The sequence below is a fragment of the Notechis scutatus genome, chromosome 5 (assembly GCF_049901735.1).
Source record: "Notechis scutatus isolate UNSWTSFEM ecotype Mainland chromosome 5, rNotScu1.2, whole genome shotgun sequence".
Classification (NCBI taxonomy): domain Eukaryota; kingdom Metazoa; phylum Chordata; class Lepidosauria; order Squamata; family Elapidae; genus Notechis; species Notechis scutatus.
In genome coordinates, this window is record NC_142013.1 from 7,172,350 (window position 1) to 7,196,694 (window position 24,345).

Below are 24,345 nucleotides of genomic sequence, written 5' to 3' on the forward strand. Positions count from 1 at the left end.
CCAGCAATGGAGCACCCACAACTCCAGGAGGCACTCTGTTCCACAGATTAATTGTTCTCACCTGTCAGGAAATTCCTCCTTATTTCCAGATTGGATCTCCCTCTGAGGAGCTTCCACCCATTGCTTCTTGACCTGCCCTTGGGTGCTATGGAGAATAAGTTGACCCTTCTCTGGGACAGCCCCTCAAGGAGTGGATGTCAACTCGTAAATCATTCCTATGCTGTTTCCGAGTTGACATTAGAAAGTGGGGAAAGGCCTGACAGAGCAGTGGGGCAGATGAAGTCCAGAAACACATTCCATACTTATCTTGTGGAGACTGTAGCCTAGGCTACCGGATCTTCTGCCTCCGAAAATCTTTCATTGGAGAATGTGATTGATGACACCCAGCCTGTGAATGTGTTTCATTGGATAATCTGATATATGACACACACGGGAGGGTGGGAGAAAACAGCATCACAGGTGATAGTAAATTACATGTCTCAGAGTTGGTTTCATATGGGTTAGTGCTGGACATGTTGCTCCTAATAAATCTTTTGAAATTCTTTCGAAGCTTGTTTCGAGGCTCATGATTTAATTAGGGCAATCGTCGGAACCCTGACAGCTAGCATGTCGCCCCTAATCCTTTTCTTCTTTAGGCCAAGCATATCTGGTTTTCTAAAGCAGGGGTCCCCAACCTGTGATCTGTGGACTGGCACCGGGCCCGTGACATGCTAGTAACCGGGCCACGCAAACATGCAAAGTCTCATCAGTGGGATGCAGGCAGCACATGAAACCACGACCCCTCTGGTCCACGGAAAACCCTCCGCGGAACTGGCCCCTGATACGCAAATGTTTGGGGCCCGCTGTTGTAAAGCAGTAACATTTCCAAGTTGTAAGTCTACTTTAGGGGAAAAGAACTAAAAATTTCTCATTAAGCGAAGAACTGTCTTAGACGGGGAGCTCTGAACTGCAACTAAACTAATAGACTTGGTAACCCCTTTCTGACTAGTGGGATGCGGTGGGGGGCTTGCTTCACTTCCAATGGCGATTCTGTACTACGGGTTCTGCCACAAAGGAAGGTAGATTGTTGATGGGGAATCTGTAAAATATGCAGAATGGGCTGTTGTGGAAATGGCTTGTACAGTAGCTTTTGACTTAACCAAAATTAAACCCAACATTTCTGTAGCCGAGTGAGGTGGTTGTGAGGTAAATTTTGCCCCATTTTAAGATCCATCTTGCCCTGTTTTTAAGCGCAACCCTGCCGTTCTTGCATTAGGAACACAGTCCTTAATTGAATCTGGCTTCCCCGTTGACTCTGCTTGTCACAAGAAGCGATCGCGCGACCCTGGCAACTGTCACAAATAACAACGTGCAAGGCCGAATTTTGATCACGTGACCACAGAGGATGCTGCAACGGTGGTTAAGTGAAAAAAAGTCACTTTTCCAGTGCCGTCGTAACTTCGAACGGTCACTGAACTATTGTAAGTTGAAGACTACCTGTCAACGTGGTAAACAAAATACCGTATTTTTCGGACTATAAGGCAAACTTTTCCCCCACAAAAAATGTGGGTGGAAACGTTTGTGTGTCTTATAGAGTGAACACAGGCCTGTTTTTGGCTTCCCGAACCCTCTGCATGGCCCGTTTTTCGCCTCCATTTTTGGCCTGCAGCGTGTTTCTGGATGCCAGGGAGGGCAAAAAGGGGACGAGCGGAGGCCAAAAACTATTTTTTTCTTGTTTTCCTCCTCTAAACCTAGATGTGTCTTATAGTCTGAAAAACACGGTACATAAGATTTTTTTTCCCCACTGTGAGCACTTTGAATTCAGTTCAGCAGGCGACCTCCAATTAGCAATGGACATCCTTAATGTCCATTTTAATGGACATCCTTGATGTCCATTTTAATGGACATCAAGGGTGGCCCACTCACTAATCCTGTGGGACCAGATCAGATTAGACCAGATGTTAAGGTTCCAAGTAATACATCCCATTCAATAAGAACTCCGAAGCAGGCAAATTCCTCAAAGAACATGTTTTATTGGGACATATCAAATTGGCATATTCCTGGAAAACTGGCTCTGAGGTGTCACTGGTTTTTCCCCCAATTAAAAGTCAAACTTTGTCACTTCCCTCCCATAGTCTCCAAGTCACATGGTCCAATCCGCATACAGCCCAGTTGCTAGGTGACCTCAGTTTCCACCCTTTGGACACCTGCACGAGCGTCCTTGGTTCCCACAGGAAATAATTTTATTTAGGCTACAACACTGCAGTTATCTCTACACCCCACTGCCCTGGCCCCTTCGCTCCAGGCTGTGTCAGCCCTGAAGCAGTGAGAAGAGAAACCTCCCTAGAAAAAAAAAACTAACAAAAGAAAAATGGCCACTTCAGGGTTGATATCAGATCTACATCAAGGGCTGCCCCATGAAAAGTACATTGCTATAATCCCAATTTTTGAGACTGCAAACCTTGTGGGCAGAGGTGGTATTCAGTCGGTTCTGACCAGTTCTGGAGAACCGGTAGTGGAAATTTTGAGTCGTTCGCAGAACCAGCACATCACACCTCTGACTGGCCCCGCCCCCCACCTATTCTCTGCCTCCCAAGTCCCAGCTGATCGGCTGGGTCTTCTTTGGTTGCCCTGCACAGGAGAACGGAGCTGGAAAGCAGGTTAGTGGGGTGGGAAGGGAATGGGGATTTTGCAGTATCCTTCCCCTGCCATGCCCACTAAGCCACACCCACCAAACCAGGCCATACCCACCAAGCCACGCCCACAGAACCGCTAGTAAAAAAAATTTGAATCCCACCACTGCTTGCAGGTACTTTCAGAATTGGACGTCTTAACAAAGACCTAAAGTCTCTTTTCAGTCAGATCTTGACTCTAAAGAATAGCCTGAACAAAGCTTCAGTTTATTTTGCCCGTAAATCGAGTTCCCATTACAGAGCAGTCCTCAACATACGACCGCAAACATCAAGCCCAACATTTATGTTTTTGCCCCACTTTATGACTTCTCTGGCCAACGTTCGTTAAGTGAATCACGGCAGTTCTTCAATTAGTAACACAGTTGTTAAGTGAATCTGGCTTCCCCATTGACTTTGCTTGCCAAAAGGTCGCAAAAGGGGACTCGTGACTCCCGGGGACACTGCGACCGTCGTAAATAGGAGTCAGATGCTAAGCGCCTGAATTTTGAATTTTGATCACCTGACCATAGGAATGCTGCAACGGTCATAAGTGTGAAACATGGTCACAAGTCTTTTTTTCCCCAGTGCCGCTGTAACTTTGAATGGTCACTAAATGAACTGTTGTATGTCGAGGGCTACCTGTATGGTTATCCCCTTGTCACAACACACTAAACTTAAATCCTTGTGTTGACTAAATGTATGTTTTGCAAACAGCTGCAGTGATGCACGCAGAATCATTATTATTATGATTTAAATCAAGTTTCCCGGAATGGAGGAGATATTGTTTTAAAAAGGGGAAAGAAAAGAAAGCCGAGTGGCTGGTAGCTTGACTCAAGACCGAGTTCCAAGTTGCTTTATTCAACATCTCCAGGTCTTCCGTGCCTGGAGGCTTTCCAGTCCATCTGCCAGGAGAGAACATGGCCGACAGAGCATCGCAGGAAGTGTACAGAGTTTCCATAGCAACCTCCTAGCAGCCAAAGGAGCACTAAGAAGAAACAAGCAGAGAGGAAAAGAGAAGAGCTGTGTTATTTGGGGGAACCCTGGACCATGCCTGCGGCTGTCACCTCCCAACAGGGTGAGATTTGCTTTGCCTCCTCTTTCTCTCTACTCCCTACCCTTCCCTTCTTTCTTTCCTTCCTTCCCTTCCTTTCCTTTCCCTTTCCTTTCCCTTTCCTTTCCTTCCTTCCTCCCACTCTCCCCTCCCTCTCTCCCTCCCCTCCCTCTCTCCCTGTCTTTCTTTCTTTCTTTCTTTCTTTCTTTCTTTCTTTCTTTCTTTCTTTCTTTCTTTCTTTCTTTCTTTCCTTCTTTCTTTCCTTCCTTCTTTCCTTTCCCTTTCTTTTCCTTCCTCCCTCTCTCCCTCCCTCCTCTCTCTCTCTTTCTTTCTTTCTTTCTTTCTTTCTTTCTTTCTTTCTTTCTTTCTTTCTTTCCTTCCTTCCTTCCTTCCTTCCTTCTTTCCTTTCCTTCCTTTCCTTTCCCTTTCCTTTCCTTCCTTCCTCGCTCCCTCCCCTCCCTCTCTCCCTGTCTTTCTTTCTTTCTTTCTTTCTTTCTTTCTTCTTTCTTTCTTTCTTTCTTTCTTTCTTTCTTCTTTCCTTTCTTTCTTTTCCTTTCCTTTCCTTTCCTTCCTTCCTTCCTTCCTTCCTTCTCCTCCCTCCTTCCCTCCCTCCCTCCTTCCCTCCTTCCTCCTCTCCCCTGTCTTCTTTCTTTCTTTCTTTCCTTTCCTTCCTTTTTTTTCTTTCCTTTCCTTTCTTCCCTTCTTTCTTTCTTTCCTTCTCTTTCCCTTTCTTTCTTTCTATCTTGTCTTTCTTTCTTTCTTTCTTTCTTTCTTTCTTTCTTTCTTTCTTTCCTTCCTTCCTTCCTTCCTTCCTTCCTTCCTTCCTTCCTTCCTTCCTTCTCCTTTCCTTTCTTTCCTTTCCTTCCTCCCTCCCTCCCTCCCCTCCCTCTCTTTCTTTCTATCTTTCTATCTTTCTTTCTTTCTTTCTTTCTTTCTTTCTTTCTTTCTTTCTTTCTTTCTTTCTTCTTTCTTCTTTCTTTCTTTCCTTCTTTCCTTTCCTTTCTTTCCTTCCTCTCCTTCCTTCCCTTCTTTCTTTTCCTTTCCTTCTTTCTTTCTTTCTTTCTTTCTTTCTTTCTTTCTTTCTTTCTTTCTTTCTTTCTTTCCTTCCTTCCTTCCTTCCTTCCTTCCTTTCCTTTCCTTTCCTTTCCTTTCCTTCTTTCCTTTCCCCTCCCTCCCCTCCCCCCTCCCCTCTCCCTCTCTTTCTTTCTATCTTTCTTTTTTCTTTCCTTTCCTTCCTTCCTTTTCCTTTCTTTTCCCTTTCCCTTTCCTTCCTTCCTTCCTTCCTCTCTCCGTCCCTCCTTCCCTCCCTTCCCTCCCTTCCCTCCCTCTCTCCCTGTCTTTCTTTCTTTCTTTCTTTCTTTCTTTCTTTCTTTCTTTCTTTCTTTCTTTCTTTCTTTCTTTCTTTCTTTCTTTCCTTCCTTCCTTCCTTCCTTCCTTCCTTCCTTCTTTCTTTCTTTCTTTCTTTCCTTCTTTCCTTCTTTCCTTCCTTTCCTTCTCTCCCTCCCTCCCTCTCTCCCTCCCTCCCTCCCCTCCCTCCTCTCTCCGTCTTTCTTTCTTTCTTTCTTTCTTTCTTTCTTTCTTTCTTTCTTTCTTTCTTTCTTTCTTTCTTTCTTTCCTTCCTTCCTTCCTTCCTCCTCCTTCCTCCCTTCCTTCCTTCCTTTCCTCCTTCCTTCCTTTCCTTTCCCTTTCCTTTCCTTTCCTCCTCCCTCCCTCCCTCCCTTCTCTCCATGTCTTTCTTTCTATCTTTCTTTCTTTCCTTTCCTTTCCTTTCCTTCCTTTCCTTTCCTTTCCTTTCCCTTTCCTTCCTTCCTTCCTTCCTTCCTTCCTCTTCCCTCCTCCCTCCTTCCTTCTCCCTTCCCTTCCTTCCTTCCTTCCTTCCTTCCTTCCTTCCTTCCTTCCTCCTCCCTCCTCCCTCCCTTCCTTCTCCTTCCTTCCTTCCTTCCTTCCTTCCTTCCTTCCCTCTCCCTCCCTCCCTCCCTTCCTCTCTCCCTTCCTTCCTTCCTTCCTTCCTTCCTTCCTTCCTTCCCTCTCCCTCCTCCTTTCCCTTCCTCTCTCCCTTCCTTCCTTCCTTCCTTCCTTCCTTCCTTCCTTCCTTCCTCCTCTCCCTCCCTCCCTCCCTCCCTCCCTCCCTCCCTCCCTCTCTCTCTTTCTTTCTTTCTTTCTTTCTTTCTTTCTTTCTTTCTTTCTTTCTTTCTTTCCTTCCTTCCTTCCTTCCTTCCTTCTTTCCTTTCCCTTTCTTTCCTTCCTCCCTCTCTCCCTCCCTCCCTCTCTCCCTGTCTTTCTTTCTTTCTTTCTTTCTTTCTTTCTTTCTTTCTTTCTTTCTTTCTTTCTTTCTTTCTTTCTTTCTTTCCTTCCTTCCTTCCTTCCTTCCTTCTTTCCTTTCCTTCCTTTCCTTTCCTTTCTTCCTTCCTTCCTCGCTCCCTCCCTCCTCTCTCCCTGTCTTTCTTTCTTTCTTTCTTTCTTTCTTTCTTTCTTTCTTTCTTTCTTTCTTTCTTTCTTTCTTTCTTTCTTTCTTTCTGTCTTTCCTTTCTTTTCCTTTCCTTTCCCTTTCCCTTTCCTTCCTTCCTTCCTTCCTCTCTCCTCCTCCTTCCCTCCCTCCCTCCCTTCCCTCCCTTCCTCCCTCTCTCCCTGTCTTTCTTTCTTTCTTTCTTTCTTTCTTTCTTTCTTTCTTTCTTTCTTTCTTTCTTTCTTTCTTTCTTTCTTTCTTTCCTTCTTTCTTTCCTTCCTTCCTTCCTCTCTCCTCCCTCCCTCCCTTCCTCTCTCCTTCCTTCCTTCCTTCCTTCCTTCCTTCCTTCCTCCTCTCTCCCTCCCTCCTCCTCCCTCCCTCCCTCCCTTCCTCTCTCCCTTCCTTCCTTCCTTCCTTCCTTCCTTCCTTCCTTCCTTCCTTCCTCCTCCTCCTTCCCTCCCTCCTTCCTCTCTCCCTTCCTTCCTTCCTTCCTTCCTTCCTTCCTTCCTTCCTTCTCTCCCTCCCTCCCTCCCTCCTCTTCCTTCCTTCCTTCCTTCCTTCCTTCCTTCCTTCCTTCCTTCCTTCCTTCCTTCCTTCCTCCCTCCCTCCCTCCCCCCTCCCTCCCTCCTCCTCTCTCTTTCTTTCTTTCTTTCTTTCTTTCTTTCTTTCTTTCTTTCTTTCTTTCTCTGGCCTATTTTGAGTTGAAACATTTTTGGGTAAGGAACTGTACCCAACTTTGCAGATCTGCAGGAACTATACAGTGGTAGTCCTTGACCACAATTGAGCCCATAATTTTTTTTTTTTTGAGACTTAGTAACGTGTGCCAGTGTGTACACAGAAAAAGTGACAGTAACATTTCTCCTCCCTTCTCCCTCTCCTCTCCTTCTTTTCTCCCCTCCCTTCTCCCTCTCCCCCTCTCCTCTCCTCTCCTCTGGAATAAGGTCAGCTCCAGCATCGCATTGACCTGCACACTGGGCCATCATGAGTAACAATGATAAAACTAGGGTAAAGAAGGTCTGGGGTGGGTGGGGGGTGGCATGATATCAGTATTCCAGTATTCGAGGGGCTGCCACAAAGAAGAGCAGGGGTCAACTTATTTTCCAAAGCACCTGAAGAGGCAGGACAAGAAACAATGGTAGGAAACTAATCAAGGAAAGAAACAACCTGGAATTGAGGAGAAACTCCCTAACAGTAAGAACAATTAACCAGTGGAACAGCTTGCCACCAGAAGTTGTGGGTACTCCATCACTGGAGGTTTTGAAAAAGAGCTTGGACAGCCATTTGTCTGAAGTAGTATAGGGTCTCCTGCTTGAGCAAGGGGTTGGACTAGAAGACCTCCCGGGTCCCTTCCCACTCTGTTATCCTGTTTTTCTGAGTTGGCGCCCCTTTGCTCTTCTGCAGAACGGCCCAAAAAACCAAAGTGCAAAACCATTCACGAGGCCGTCAAAACAGGGAACATCAAACAGCTAGATGAAATAGTGACCTTTGGCGTCAGCGTCAATGAGGTGGATCCGGTTTATAAGTTCACCCCTCTGCACTGGGCAGCCCATTCTGGGAGTTTGGAGGTAAGACACGATGCGAGATAGCGCTCTGTTCTTTCAAATGGAAAAGAAAGGAATGGATGAGGGAATGAGTGGACAAGAGCGTGTCAGCCCCGATGCTCACGTGGCCCGGTTGGGAATAGGCCACGGCTTGGTAACGTGGCCCGTGGTCCATGGCCCAGAGATGGGGGACCGTCGATGTAGTGTTAAAAACAACTGATGTTGCCAAACTGTTCTGTCCCAGCTGAAGTTTCCAAAAGCAAACACAGATAAATTCCAAAACTGAAACGTTCATGCTTTATTCCACAAATAACCCTCTTTGTAGATAACAGATGGCTTGCAGCCAATTAGTCCAATAAATCAGAGTCTGTAATCTTCACACGAACTCCTTCGAACTTTTGACTTTTGCAAAGGCAAAAGCCGTTTGCAACCAAGCTTATATTCCCTAGAGCAGTGGCCCCCAACCTTTTTTGTGCCGCGGCCCGGTACCGGCATCACAAAATCATCCGCGGCCCGGTACCGGCATCAGCAAGCATGGCAAGGTGAGCCGAGCAACCGGCCAGCCAGCCGTCCCCCGCTTCTCCCTGCCACCTTCAACTCCTCCTTTGTACCTGTGTCGATGGGCTTCGCGACGGCTTCGGGACGGTCGCTCGGCTCGCCTTGCCATGTGTGCTGAAAGAATCCTCGCGCCTTAGTTTTGTTCGAAGCCACCACCCCCTCGATGAAACTAAGGCACGAGGATTCTTTCAGCACCTAAACGCCGCTTTCTACCCGGAAAAGCTCACCGGAAGCACTTTTTCATCAAAACAAGATGGCGGCGCCCAGCAAACCGGTGGCCCGGTAGAAATTGTTCCACGGACCGCTACCGGTCCGGGGACCGGTGGTTGGGGACCCCTGCCCTAGAGGGAGGGACCATTAATTAGCATTCTTACTCCCGAGTCGCCTGTGCTGCTCTTCCATGAATCCTCCTGCTCTTCCTCACACCCAGCACAGGCTTCTCAGGAACCTCCTCCCGATTGCTGCCGGCGAACCACAACACAAGCAGTGAAATGGCAAATAGTGGTTGTAATAGTGTAAGAACAGGGGTGTCAAACTCGATTTCATTGAGGGCCACATCAGGGTTGTGTTTGACCTCCGGTGTGTGTGTGGGGGGGCAGAATGGGTGTGGCCAGATTGACATCATTCAGGTTCGGGAGGCGCCCAGGGGTGGGTTGCTGGGGGTTTGCAGGAGTTCGGGAGAGCCTCTAGCTAAGATTCTGTGAAATTTGAAGAACCCCCAAATCTCACTCCTGGCTGGCCCTGCCCACTCTGCCCCTTCCCATCCCAGGAATCCCCACATGGCCCATTTTGGATGCCAGGTAAGTGCAGGGTGTGTGTGGAGACTCAGGGAAGGCAAAAAAAATGGGCCTCCCAGAAGTTCGAGAAGGCCAGAAATGGGCCTGTTTCTGGCTTTCAGAGAGCCTCTGGAGTCTGGGGAGGCTGTTTTCACCCTCCCAGAAGCTCAGGGAAAGCCTCCGGAGTCCGGGGAGGGCAAAAACACCCTCCCCCAACCATGGTGCAGGAGGCCAACTAGGCCACGCCCACCATGGCCCTGCCCACCCAGCAACCAGGCAGAGAACCTGTGGCTAAAAATTTTCGAAGCCCACCCCTGGGGGCACCTTGGTGACCTGAGCTCTCTGCCCGTGAAAACAAACTCCGGAGCTCCGTTTTCGGCTGGGATGGCCTCCTGCAACCCTCTGCCAGTGAAAATGGAGCTCCGGGGGCCAGTCCTTTGCTGGCACATCCATGGACTGGATCCGGCCTGCAGGCCTTGAGTTTGACACTCCTGGTGTAGAAAGTCAGCCCCCAACCCCTCCAGAAGAATGAAATATTTTGGGAAATATTGAAAAGGCAGAATGTTATATTTCCCTAATGGAGAAACATATTTAAAAATAAAAAGACAGAAAGCAGCCTCAGTCTTTCCTAATAGCCCCCAGTAGATATTTTGTGCCCATTAAGGAAGATTGGGCCAGCTTATTCCCAAAGCAGCCCCAGTCTCTCTGTCCCCAAGCAGAAACTGAGGAGGCCAGCTTTTAGAAATGCAGATTTGGTAATCCATTCAGAAAGACGGAACCAAAGGTTGACAAGATTAGCTCATACAAACACCTAGGACTTGCATTTTCTCTTTTGCCTACAGAGCCTATATAAGTGTCCTAAGGGGCGCAGTGGCTCAGTGGCTAAGATGCTGAGCTTGTCGATCAGAAAGGTAGACACTTCGGCGGTTCGAATCCCTAGTGCTGCGTTACAGAGTGAGCTCCCGTTACTTGTCCCAGCTTCTGCCAACTTAGCAGTTCGAAAGCGTGTAAAAAATGCAAATAAAAAAATAAGGACCGCTTTGGTGGGAAGGGAACAGCGTTCCGTGCGCCTTCGGCATTGATTCATGCCGGCCACATGATCACAGAGACATCTTCGGACAGCTCTGGCTCTTCTTCAGCTTTGTAACGGAGATGAGCACCGCCCACTAGAGCCGGAAACGATTAGCACGTATGCGCGAGGGGAACCTTTACCTTTATGACCCCTACATAACTGCTACATGATCCCAGAGGAATCTGACAATAGGTAATAGAATATTAAAGGACATATTCTTGCCCAGGAACAGGAAGTTAAAATACAAAGCTCAAATTATTAAAACCCCCTCCCCTCAACTCCATTTTGTCAGCTGTCCACAATCACAAACCCACGTAGTTCTGCTTCATCAATAAACCATCTTTCCATGTTTCCGGTGTCTTTCTCCCAGCCTGGAACTGAACCAGATGGATTTTCCTTCCCACAATAGAAACCTAAAGCGTGATTTCTTATTTGCTAGTGTCTTCACTGGCTTCTGTGGCATGGAGCTGATCAGACTGCGGTGACCGTAAGAGGCTGGACTGCAGCTCATTTGGCTGCCATTCGAGGTCAGGATGCCTGCATGCAGGTGAGTGTCTTCATTTAACCCGGTTTAAGGATTAAACTGGTTTAATTAAAAACCTGGATTCATTTGGAAAGGACATTAGTGTTCCAAGTGGATTTCTAGGACAGGTATTGTACATTTCCTAGTTGTCATCTAGGAATTTTTTTTCACTTGTTTCTCCATCTTGGTAACTTTAACATGCCAGCATCCTATTTAAGGAATTCTAGGAGTTGAAATCCACTCATCTTAAAGCTGCCAAGGTTGAGAAATATTGGATTTGAAAGCCATATTGTAATAAGCCAGGTTTTGGGGAGGAAGTTAATGGTCAAAGATTTGAAGATGATGTTAAGTTAAATCTCAAAATTTTCAGATTGTCCATATATGAAGAACATATCTTGCCTGGGGATATTGAAGTTTCAGAAGAATGATTCCGTACCAGATTTTAAACTTTGCTTCAGTGAAATTTATCGGTTCTTATCATTTATATTGATGGAGACTGAAGTTTCAATAATTCCTTTATTGTTAGGATTTGGGTTTTCCCCCCTCCCCCACTCATTTAGTTCTCTTGTCCATATGATAATGGATTAAATGAAATCCAGTAGTTTTGTTGGCAGTTCTTCTTTGCAAGCTTTAACGCCATTAAAAATACAACGAAAATCATATTCTCATTACTCCCAGAATGAATTCATTTATTTATTTGGCAAGATGACCTCAATTATAAGATGGGGGCTACTCGCCAACTGAAAGTGGATAAGGATGGAAAGCTCGCAGCCCGGGTTCAAGACCCAGGCATCACATGACAGGGTGAACTCCTGTCCCTTGCTCCAGCTCCGGCCCACCTAGCAGTTCGGGGAAGGGCACAGGCTGGCTGGGCATTCAGAGGAAGACCCAAGCCCACCCCTCTTCATCCTAGGGCACGCAGGGAAGAGCAGATAAGGGAGAAATATGAATGGCGTGGTCTCCGGGGGAGGAAAGGGCCCTGATCCCCTACATGGGCTGCAGCTGTGCGGACTGTTTAAAAGGACAAACTGCGCATGGGCCAGTGCTGGAAGCAAAGCGTGAAATAATTCTAGTCTTTCAGTTCTTATCTGAGTTCTGGCGTCCTTCCCAGCGGGTGTATTCCAATATCTATGGACGTCTTCAAGCCCTTATCCTGCCTTGTCTCATTCATTTCTTCAGTGTGGTTTGTGTTGTTTTTTTCCTATTTATAATTTATATGTATTTTGAGTTTGGATGGAAGTTCTTCCTTTTCGCAGCTGTTTGTGGGGGAGTTTTTCCTCCAGTCAATGATAATTGGACCTTTGAAGCCAAGTTGAAGGAATTAAAGGGACTTCGCCTATTTTTGTGACTTTGTTGCTTTTGTATCCCACCCTGGATCATCACACAGGCCCTTCATCTCAATGCTGTGAATCTAGGACTCCCAGATGACCTAGGATGTACTCCAGCACATCTGGCAGCGACCCACGGACATTCATTCACTTTACAAACCATACTCCGGAGCGGAGTGGTAAGAAATTAGTGTTATTCCTAATAGGAATCGGCATAATTCACCTTGCTCCTAGTCTTTCCATAACATTTGCATGCCTGTTCTTCAACAGGGGTATCTACAGGGGCAGTCAAAAAAGTCAAAATGGTCACAAGTATGCAATGGAAGCCTGCCCTTTATATAGCAATAGCACTTAGACTTATATACCGCTTCACAGTGCTTTTACAGCCCTCTCTAAGCGGTTTACAGAGTTAGCCAACAATCTGGGTCCTCATTTTTTCCCACATCGGAAGGATGCAAAGCTGAGTCAACCTGGAGCCTGGTGAGATTCGAACTACCAAATTGCAGGCAGCCAGCAGTCAGCAGAAGTAGCCTGCAGTACTGCACGCTAACCACTGTACCACCAAGGCTCTTCAATGCACATTTTACGATTGTGGTCTTGACTTTTGATTGTCTCCCTCTGGACAGCCGTACTTCTTATATAAGGAGGTCAAGCTAGAGACAAATTCCATCCTTTTCTTTCCCACATTCCCACGTTATATTTCTAAGAATAATTTGTGTTCTGTTGTCAGTTTCCAAAGTAGACCAGGCAAGAAACACGACAAGGTCCCTACTTTATCGGAAGGTTATTTTAACACAATCTTGAAAACCTGAAGGTAGAAAACTCCCACTGTCTCTTTTACTGCCTGATAAGTTAGGTGGGGGGAGGTTTCTCTTTTTCTCTGCCCGTTATCCAGTTGTGGGCTCCCCTTCTGTTTATCTAAATTTTCCCTGGGCTGTATCCCTTCCTCTCCCCATCTACCAAGGTCATTCTCACACAACATTACCCAAACTGCAAAGTCACTCATTTGAGAGATAAATGAAATACATACTAAACATAAAAACTAAAACTCCATGGTTAATTGTTTTACCGGCTAACAGCTCTCAAGAAAGTATTTAAATTTCATCATAGACATTTTTCACTTGTGGTTTTCCCATGAGTACCAGATCCATTATCGACACCGTTTCCTCTGAGTACTGAACAGAATTTGAAGCCGTTATTTACTATGGAATTCAAATTTGAATCGATGCTCATTTGAATCCACAGAAAAGTTACCAAGGGTCACCAAGAAGCTAAGCAAGAAAGGAGGAAGATAATATTGCTAGATATAGAAGAGCAGGCAGAACTGAGGGATGGAGTTAAGCGAGTCATCAGTCTAGAGTCATTACGTTGTCACCAATGGTCTAAGCCTAACCCCTCTTGAATTTCTTTGACCCTTATCTGACATCCATTAAACTTTTTAAAAACTTTTTATTGGTTTTTAAGATGAACATAGACAAACAAAACATAAAAACATCAAGCCATCTTCCACATATATATACATACAGTGTGCCAGTTGGTTTACAAATTGTTTTGTGCTTCCCTTTTGTAATCTTCAATTACAGTTACATTGTATATATTCTCATATTTTCAATCAAGTATTAAATACATTAATATCATTGTTAATCATTTGACTATAGTTTTATTCATTCATGTTTTACGAATAATCATATTTTACTTAAATTGTTTTGTGACAGTTCAGATTATCATCTCAAATCTATCCTACAATCATTTTGTAGATGTAATAAGAAAAGAATATAACTTTATATATTTATTATTTTCTAAGAATCTACATATTTCATTACCATGCTTTATTTTCTAACCATTGATAGAATAGATCCCAGATTTTATAAAATTGTTTATCATCTTGTTCTCTGATTTCAAATGTCAATCTACTCATTTCAGCACATTCCAATATTTTCTTAATGATTTCCTCCTGTGATGGTATTTTCTCATTTTTCCAATTTTAAGCAAATACAATCCTAGCTGCTGTTAAAACATTTACAAACAGGTATTTCAATTCTTTACTATATATTTCAAGTAAAATTCCCAATAAAAATACCTCTGGTTTCAAATCTATATGCTTTTTTGTCATTTTTTCCAACCACGTGTGGATTTTAGTCCAATATTTTTTAGCATCCGCACAAGTCCACCACATATGGTAATATGAGCCAGGTGTCTGATGACATTTCCAACATTTTTCCGATTTGTTCTTGAACATTCTTGCTATTCTTGTTGGGGGGAAATGCCACCTGTAAAACATCTTATACACATTTTCTTTATATGCTGTTGACATTGTCATTTTATAATTTTGAAACCACAATTTTTGCTGTTTTTCTAGATCAATCACATATCCAAAATTCTTCCCCCAAGCAATCATTGTTTCTTTAACTTGTTCTTCTTCTAGTTTAATTTCTAATAAATATCATACAATTTTTTAATCACCTTTTCATCAGTACCTGTCAAAATCTTATCTAGATCAGTTTATCATAGAAACCTGTTTTAGAGTCTTTATCATACCTTGAAGGTATTTGTGCATATGAAAACCAATTCATCTTTAAACCTTGTTCCTCTAATTTTTGTATAGATTTAATTTCACCCTTTTCATTCAATATTTCACCATATCTAACTGTTTGTTCCTTTTTATATATTATAGGATAAGAAAATGCTTCAATAGTTGATAGCCAGACTGGAATTTTCAAATAACATTGTCTTTTAGTCTTCTCCCAGTTTAACCACAGAGACTCCTGTATATAATGTCTTCTAAAATACCCCTGTGATTTAGTTTCTTTATACCATAGAAAAGCATGTCACCCCAACAACAGATCATGTCCTTCTAATGTCAACAATCTAGTGTTTCTTAATGTTATCCATTCCTTAACCCACATCAAATTTGTAGCTTGGTAATACAACTCCCAATTAGGCAAACCAAATCCTCCTCTTATTCTAGCATCTTGCAAAAGCTTTAGCTTTATTCTCGCTTTCTTTCCTTGCCATATATATTTCAACATGATTTTATTTAAATCTTCAAAGTAATCTTTTCCAAGCCTAACTGGAATTGTTTGGAACAAATATAAAATTCTGGTAGTATATTCATCTTGATCGTTGATATTCTCCCTATTAATGACAGTTGTAAATTTTCCCATTTCGCCAAATCTAACGCTATCCGCTGCTTAAGTTTGATATAATTATTCTCTTTTAGTGTACTGCATCTTGCTGTCAAATGTATCCCCAAGTACTTAATCTTATTCGTGACCTGAATTTTCAATAGATCTGCCAGTTCTTCCTTTTGTCTTGATAGCATATTCTTTGTCAAGATCTTTGTCTTATCTTTGTTTATTTTCAAACCAGCCTCTTTTCCATATGCCTCTATCTTTTCTATCAATTTTGATGCTGTTTCTAGTGGGTCTTCTAAAATGAAAACCAGATCATCTGCGAATGCTTGCAACTTAAATTCTTCCTGTTTAATTTTCATCCCTTTTATATCCTTTTCTTCTCTAATATTTCTGTTTAGCACTTCCAAGGTTAACACAAACAACAGAGGTGATAGTGGGCACCCTTGTCTTGTTCCTTTTCTTATATCAATAGAGTCTGTCAGTTCTCCCTCTATTATTACCTTTGCTTATGATATATAACTTCTATTGCTTGAATAAATTTTTTAGCAAAGCCCATCTGTTCCAGTTGTAATAACATAAATCGCCAATTCACATTATCAATTGCCTTCTGTGCATCTAGAAATATCAAAGCCATTTGTTTTTCAGAGTGTGCCTTGTAGTATTCCCAAGTGTCCAAGATTACTCTCATATTATCTTTAATTTGTCTCTTTGGCAGAAATCCATTTTGATCAGGAGGGATAAAATTGTTTAAGTATTTTTTAAGTCTTTCTGCCAATATTGAAGCAAAAATTTTATAATCTGCATTTAGTAAGGAAATTGGTCTATAGTTCTTGATTTGTAATGGATCGGCCTCCTCTTTTGGGACAAGTGTAATATAAGCTTCTGACCATGATTTAGGTATCTTCTTCTTTAACATAACTTCATTCATCACTTCTAGCAATGGAAGGTTCAACGATTCTTGTAGTGTTTGGTAAAATTCTGCCGGAAGTCCATCTGGGCCTGGTGCCTTTCCATTATTTTGCTTCTTGAGTGCTTCAGTTAACTCCATCATCCTTATATTGCTTTCTAACATTGTTTCAATCTCTTTAGGTATCTGGGGTAAATTAGCATTCTGTAAATACTGTTTAACTCTTTCCTCATCAATATTCTCTTGTGTGTATAGTTTCCCATAATAGTCTTGAATGATTTCCTTCTTCTCTTTACTACCATAGCAAACTTGGCCTTGGTCATCTATTAATTGCAATATTTTCCTTGATTCTTTCTCCTTTCTCAATTTATATGCTAACCATCTACCTGGTTTATTTGCATCTTCAAAATAGTTCTGTTTAGCACCTCTGATTTTCTGTGCTAATTCTTCTTTTTCTATTAGACCCATTTTATGTTTGATTATATCCATTTTTAACTTCATGTCTTTTTTTCTGTGGCATTTTCTGTAGCTCTTTTTCAAGTCCTTTATACTCATCCTCTAATGCCTTAGAGGCTAGTCTTTTTCATGGTATTACTTTTCTTTGTATAGTCTACTATCAAGCCTCTGGCATATGCCTGACATCCATTAAACTTTAGTTGACTCGGTTCTTGTATATAGGTTTGAGCAGTAAATCTTCTGAACTGCAACTTAGTGTATAACAGTAAAGGTTCCCCTCGCACATATGTGCTCATCATTTTCGACTCTAGGTGGTGGTGTTCATCTCCGTTACAAAGCCAAAGAGCCAGCGCTGACCAAAGATGTCTCCGTGGTCATGTGGCCAGCATGACTAAATGCCAAAGGTGCACGGAACACTGTTACCTTCTCACCAAAATGGTCCCTATTTTTCTACTTGCATTTTTACATGCTTTCAAAATGCTAGGTTGGCAGAAGCTGGGACAAGTAATGGGAGCTCACTCCATTATGCAGTGCTAGGGATGCAAACCGCTGAACTGCCGACCTTTCTGATCGATAAGCTCAGCTTCTTGAGCCAACGCACCCCTTAGTATATAGGCCTTGTTCTTTGTGCCTCATGCCAAGGAGGAAGAAACAGCTAAACCATGTAATCCAAGGAACACAAATCTTTTAATGCTTCCGTGTTTACTCTTTTCACCTACCCACACACAACTCCCTCTGAAATTGTCTTGGCTTCCTTCCATTTTTAATAACCAGGATGTCAACGCTTCTGATAAGAATGACTGGAAACCTATACACAATGCTGCCTTCTACGGCCGGCTAGGCTGCCTCCAGCTTCTTGTCCGATGGGGAGCTACATTAGACGATGCGGATAAAGATGGAAACCTTCCAGGTATGGTAGGAGAAACATCCCAGTCATGCCAGAGGTGGTATTCAGCAGGTTCTGACCGGTTCTGGAGAACCGGTAGCAGAAATTTTGTGTAGTTCAGAGAACCGGCAAATCCCACCTCTGACTGGCCCCTCCCCCATCTATTCTCTGCCTCCAGAGTCCCAGCTGACCAGCTGGGTCTTCTTGGGTTGCCCTGGGCAGGAGAATGGAGCTGGAAAGCAGGTTAGTGGGGTGGGAAGGGAATGGGGACTTTGCAGTAACCTTCCCCCAGGAGTGGGGCGAGAATGGGGATTTTGCAATATCCTTCCCTTGCCACACCCACCAAGCCATACCCATCGAGCCACACCCACAAATTTTACCTTGGTAGTAGAATTTTTGGAATCCCACCACTGCTCAGAAGACACCGTTCCAAATTCCGAAAGGAAGAGCTTTCCCCATTTATGGTGGAGTTTATCACCCTTGCCAGGTTAAGTCCTAATCCCATTGAGGCCCACGGAGATTCTCAGTCACTCAGATTGTGGTTGTCTCAAAGGTGCTTTTTCAAAAGGCAGCTGGACGTCCCTTGGGCAGGGGTGTCAAACTTGATTTCATTGAGGGGCAACATCAGGGTTGTGTTTGACCTTGAGGGTGGGAGGCAGGGAGGGCCTGGATGATTGGGTGGGCATGGCCAGCCTGAAATCACTCGTGTTGAGGGGGACGACGACGCCTGTGGCATCCGAAGTGCTCTGCCAGTGAAAATGGGCTCCCAAGCTCCATTTTCGGCTGTGATGTCCTCCTACAACCCTCTGCCAGCAAAAGCGAAGTTCAGAGGGGCGCACGCAGCCCTTACAAGCTCTGTTTTCGGCCAGGCTCCTACAACCCTCAGTCATGAAAGTGGATCTCGGGGGTGCCCGGTGGCAGAGGCACCTCAGGCCGGTCCTTCGTAGTTTCCAGAGCGGCTCGGTGGGCCAGATCTAAGCTACCCATGGGCCGAATCTGGCTGCGGACCTTGAGTTTGAGAGAGACCCCTGTTCTTGGATTTGCCTTGAAGACATTTCATTTCTCATCCAAGAAGCTTTGTCCGTTCTGTTTGGCCCCAGCTCAGACAAGTCGGTTTTCTTCCTGCCTGGCTTTTCTTAAGGTGCAATTTTCACAACCATAGGCAGCTTTGAGGAAACACAACAGAGCGGACTATTTATTTATGCTTCATATATCTTAACTGCCCATCTCCCTTAGATGGACGGACACTCACACACAAACACAAACACAAACACAAACACACACAAGAGCTTCTGATACTCTGTAGAGATTTCTACAATGTGTTGTCTTATTGTGCAGCGGGATTACTCCCAGCAGGTTGCGTTGTTAACACAACATATCTAAAATATGTCAGCCTGGGGAAGGTTTGGTCCAGATTAGGTTGTAGGTTCATACCTAGAGTCCTGCATCCAGTTTTGGTCACCACACTATAAAAAAGATGTTGAGAAAGAATGCAGAGAAGAGCAACCAGGATGATTAGGGGATTGGAGGCTAAAATATATGATGAACAGTTTCAGGAACTGGGCATGGCTAGTCTAGTGAAGAGAAGGACCAGGGGAGACATGATAGAGGTCTTCCAATATTTGAGGGGTTGCCACAGAGAGGAGGAAGGGGTCAAGCTATTTTCTAAAGAGCCTGTAGGCCAGACAAGGAATAATGGATGGAAACTGATCAAGGAGAGATTCAAGCTGGAAATAAGGAGACAAGTTTCTGACAGTGAGAACAATCAACCCATGGAACAGTTTTGCCTTCAGAAGTTGTGGGAGCATCATCACTGGAGGCTTTCAAGAAGAGACTGGAGTCCCATCTGTCAGAAATGGTGTAGGGCAGGGGTGTCAAACTCAAATTCATCGGGGGCCGCATCAGCAGTTTGGTCCCCATCAAAGGGGTTGTATCTGTAGGTCTATGTGTCCACTCTTTATTATCATAAATTAATGTCACTGCATTCAATTATTACTGTTTTTTGTAATAATGTAAGTAATAACTAGCTCTGAAAGCAGAAACATAGTCAGAATAATGACAAGTAGATATTCAAATGTACAATTATTGTACAATGTATTGAAAAATGTTTTTGGTAACAAACATTAATTTTTTTAAACATACAAATATTGCCAAACACTGTTTATTAAACATATGGAAAACACAAGGCATTACCTTTTTTAAACTTTTATAGTGCCCAGCCATGTGCCCCCTTTTAAAGTGCCCAGCCATGTGCCCCCTTTTAAAGTGCCCAGCCATCTGCCCCCTTTTATAGTGCCCAGCCATCTGCCCCTTTTATAGTGCCCAGCCATCTGCCCCCTCCATTTACTTTACTTACCTTTTACTTCTTTCTTTCTTTTACTTCTTTCTTCTTGCTCCTCTCCGCGGCGTCCGCGCTCCTCTGATCCCTGGAGATGTCGGGCGGACGTCACGTGATGACGTCACGTCCGACACCCAGGGAGCAGTGCGGGGCAGGAAGAAGTCGGGCCAGGTCCCGGAAGGTAAGTAAATTTTTTTTTTTAACTTGAGCCATTTTTAAAATGAATTTACTCCGTGCAGGCACGGAGTAAATTCATTGAAAAAAAGGGGAGGCTGCAAGGCTGGCGGCGGCACCGCGGGCCATCAGACGAGGTCTGGCGGGCCAGATTTGGCCGCGGGCCTTGTGTTTGACACCCCTGGTGTAGGGTCTCCCGCTTGGGAGAGGGGTTGGACTAGATGACCTACAAGGTCCCTTCCAACTCTGTTCTTCTGTCACTGTCAGATTAGCTCAAATGTGTGACTCATCTTTCTTATTGTCTCGTAGTTCACCTGGCTGCCATGGAAGGCCACCTGCACTGCTTTAAATATTTGGTGAGCAAAATGGCCACATTGGTCCACTCCTTGAAAGCCCGGAATGACCACGGTGAGACCCCACGGGATCTGGCCACGAGGTTCTACAAGGAAAACATCCTGATGTACATGGACAGTCTAGAGGAGGAGGATGACTCATCATTGGACGAGGAAGAAAGTAGGTGGATGATGAGCAAAATTGTGGAAAGGAGGGAAATTTTGAGGGTAGGGTTTTTTTTTTGTTCTTCTCAAATGCAGTTTTCTCACTTTTATTAGAACCTGCAACACACAGGATGCAGGTTTTGTTTTAATTAAAGAAAAGACTGCAAAGAAGTAAGTCCTAGTAAGGACACATCTGGAATACTGCATCCGCAGTTCAACCCTGAGTTACAAAGGCCAGACAAGGGATAATGGATGGAAACTGAACAAGGAGACACTCAACCTAGAAATAAGGAGAAACGTTCTGACGGTGAGAACAATCAACCCATGGAACAACTTTCCTTCAGAAGTTGTGGGAGCTTCATCCCTGGAGGCTTTCAAGAAGAGATTGGACTGCCATTTAACAGAAATGGTGTAGTCTCCTGCTTGGGTGAGGGGTTGGACTAGATGACCTACAAGGTCCCTTCCAACTCTGTTAATCTGAATATAAATACTCTCTTCTATTACCTAGATAAAGGTTGTAGCATTCTCTCTAGCCTACCAGATTATCTTTTTTTGTTCTGACTCTGCTTCCCCACCCCCAATATCATATCTGATTATCATATTTCCCACTGAATGCTGGATGGATTCATCCATTCACATCATGCGTATGTTAGATTTCAATTGCCAGACTATTTCTGCCAGTTGATAATTATATTATAATTATGTATACAAGGATGTACATGTATACATCCAAACTAGACTGTGTTGTTCCTCTGTGTCACATAATATATATGGGTATATACATAATTTTGTATTTTTTGTCATGTTCATGTAGTTTATATTGGAGGTGGTGACCCTTTGACAGCTGTATGCAACAAAATTTCATTTTAATGTATGCCGATCAGTATACATTCGAAGTTTCAATAAAGTTATTATTCTGTGCTATGCTATGCTATGCTATGCTACGCTATGCTACTCTGATTCTATTTACGCTACTCTTATTCTATTCTAATTCTGTTGTATTCTATGCTACTCTTATTCTATTCTACTCTACGCTACTCTTATTCAATTCTAATTCTACTATATTCTAGTCTAGTCTAGTCTAGTCTAAATTCCTATTCTGTTCTGTTCTATGTCATCAAGTCATTTATCAACTCCTAGCAATCTTATAGATAGCTTTTCTCCTTGATGATCTCTCCCTGGCCTGGTCTTTCAGATCTTCCAATGGTAAACCAATGATGACTATAACTGTTTGAGACCTGAGCTCCACACAATGGGGTGAGCTCCAGTTCCTTGCTCCAGCTCGTGCCAGCCTAGCAGTTTGAAAGCATGCAAATGCAAGTAGATAAATAGGTACCACTTCAGTGGGGAAGTAACAGTGTTCTCTGTGCACCTCGGCATATAGTCATGCCAGGCTACATGACAACAGAAGTGTCTTCGGACAAGGCTGGGTCCCTCAGCTAAGAGATGGAGATAAGCACCAACCCTAGAGTTGGACACAACTGCTCAGACCAGGGGTCACCAACCTTTTGGACCCCAGGGACCACCAAACTCATAATTTTAAATCCTGCAGACCATTGACTCTGGGAAAATCCCCCAAAAAATCTGCAGGAAAATTCCCCACCCCATTTTCCTATCGATCGATCATTCTTTATTTGGGATCGCAGGATACCGTCTCCAGCTCCGTTCTCGGGGGAGAGACTTTGGGCTTCATGCAAGGAAAGCAGCAGAAGCAGCAGAAGTCTTTCTTTCTCTCCCCAAACTCTGCCAGAAATGAGTCTTTGTGAGACTTGTCATGCCGGCGCAGCCTCTTGGAGCAGGAGGCCTTGCAGGGTCCCAAAGACTCATTTCTGGTGGAGTTTGGGGGAGAGAAAGAAAGACTTTTGCTGCTTTCCTTGAGTGCAGCCAAAAGCAGCAGAAGAAAAAAGCAGCCTGGTGGCCAGGCCAGGCATATGGGGCAAGTGGGGCAAGTTCTCCCCTCCACCCTTTCCTCCCTCCCCTTATTACTTCGTGTTGTTCGCAATGCAAGCGATGCATTGCAAGCCTTGTGTTCCTGCAGGCCATATGGGCAGCACAACCTTGTGTTCCTGTGCAGCCTGGATTAATTGCTTTGGGGGTGACATTTCTCTGTGGACCACCAAAATTTTCTCATGGACCACCAGTGATCCCCAGCCCACCAGTTGGCGACCACTGGGTCAGAGGACATCTTTACCTTTATTTATCCCAGTTGCTCCTGGTTGTCTTCTTCTTCTTCTTCTTCTTCTTCTTCTTCTTCTTCTTCTTCTTCTTCTTCTTCTTCTTCTTCTTCTTCTTCTTCTTCTTCTTCTTCTTCTTCTTCTTCTTCTTCTTCTTCTTCTTCTTCTTCTTCTTCTTCTTCTTCTTCTTCTTCTTCTTCTTCTTCCACCTTTACATATTTGTTGGAAATTCTGACAACCTTGAGAGGACTAGCTATTAGGGCTGTCAAGCTGGGAAAGTTTAGATTAAAGAACATTTGATTTCCAAGTGCTAATATTTTTTTTTAGCCAAACTCCTGTGTATCTCTCCAGAGATGATTCAGATTCGTGGATTTCTTCTTTCTCCTTCTTTGCAAAGACTTAAGCTTTCCAGGGCATGATGCTGCTTTCAGAGGGGACCTGGACACCCTAAGAATGCTGCTAGAAAATAAAATCATCAGCGTGAACGAACGGGATGACCGAGGATCAACGCTGCTCCACAAAGGTCAGGAGAGCATCCCTTCTACGTAGAGCTGCTTTGATACATTGCTTTAAGCCAGGGGTGTCCAACCTTGGCAACTTTAAGACTTGTGGACTTCAACTCCCAGAATTCCTCAGCCAGCAAAGCTGGCTGAGGAATTCTGGGAGTTGAAGTCCACAAGTCTTAAAGTTGCCAAGGTTGGACACCCTGCTTTAAACTTTGGTTTCTAAAGGGCTTCAGGCTCCCTTTTGATTTTTGTTTTAAGTTTATATATTTATTTATTGACAGCGCTTCTGGGTACTTCCAGCCATAGCGTAGTTCTCATAGCCAAGGGGGTTACTATGCAGGTTTAATGCTTGTTAACAGTCTCTACAAGAACCTCAACTACTAACAGTCAAAGCAAACGGATGGTGGACAAGAAATAATGGATGGAAACTAATCAAGGAGAGAAGCAACCTGAAATTAAGGAGAAACTTCTGAAGAGTGAGGATAATTAATCAGTGGAACAGTTTGCCTTCAGAAGTTGTGGGTGCTCTAACACTGAAGGTTTTTAAAAAGAGACTAGACAGTCAATTGTCTAAAATGGTATAGGGTCTCCTGCTTGAGCAGGGGGCTGGACTAGAAGACCTCCAAGGTTCCTTCCAATTCTATTCTATTCCTATTCTATTTCTATTCCATTCCTGATTCTCTTCTGTTCTGTTCTGTTCTCTTCCTGATTCTCTTCTCTTCTATTCCTGATTCTCTTCTGTTCCTGATTCTATTCTATTCTATTCTATTCTATTCTATTCTATACTATTCTATTCCTGATTCTATTCTATTCCTGATTCTCTTCTCTTCTCTTTCTCTTCTCTTCTATTCCATTCCTAGTTCCTATTCTATTCTATTCCCTATTCTATTCCTGATTCTCTTCTCTTCTCTGTTCTATTCTGTTCTCTCCCTGATTCTCTTCTATTCCTGATTCTCTTCTCTTCTATTCCTGATTCTTTTCTGTTCCTGGTTCTATTCTATTCTATTCTATTCTATTCTATTCTATTCTATTCTATTCTATTCTATTCTATTCTATTCTATTCTATTCCTGATTCTCTTCTATTCCTGATTCTCTTCTCTTCTATTTCTCTTCTCTTCTATTCCATTCCTAGTTCCTATTCTATTCTATTCCTGATTCTCTTCTCTTCTCTATTCTATTCTGTTCTGTTCTGATTCTCTTCTCTTCCTGATTCTCTTCTCTTCCTGATTCTATTCTATTCTATTCTATACTATACTATTCTATTCCTGATTCTCTTCTATTCCTGATTCTCTTCTCTTCTATTTCTCTTCTCTTCTATTCCATTCCT

At 43.7% G+C, this 24,345-nt stretch overlaps 1 protein-coding gene across 1 annotated transcript in view; it reads left to right on the plus strand.

Annotated features, from left to right (window-relative positions):
* The first annotated feature begins 3,627 nt into the window (after positions 1-3,627).
* ANKRD42 (ankyrin repeat domain 42) overlaps positions 3,628-24,345 on the plus strand; it is a 43,896-nt gene continuing 23,178 nt past the window's right edge. The window contains exons 1-7 of the mRNA XM_087966025.1: positions 3,628-3,726; positions 7,550-7,713; positions 10,535-10,642; positions 12,006-12,125; positions 17,218-17,353; positions 20,151-20,354; positions 22,910-23,035. Of these exons, the coding sequence (XP_087822151.1) occupies positions 3,699-3,726; positions 7,550-7,713; positions 10,535-10,642; positions 12,006-12,125; positions 17,218-17,353; positions 20,151-20,354; positions 22,910-23,035 (886 nt within the window). The 5' untranslated portion in view covers positions 3,628-3,698. The remainder of the gene's footprint in view (positions 3,727-7,549; positions 7,714-10,534; positions 10,643-12,005; positions 12,126-17,217; positions 17,354-20,150; positions 20,355-22,909; positions 23,036-24,345) is intronic.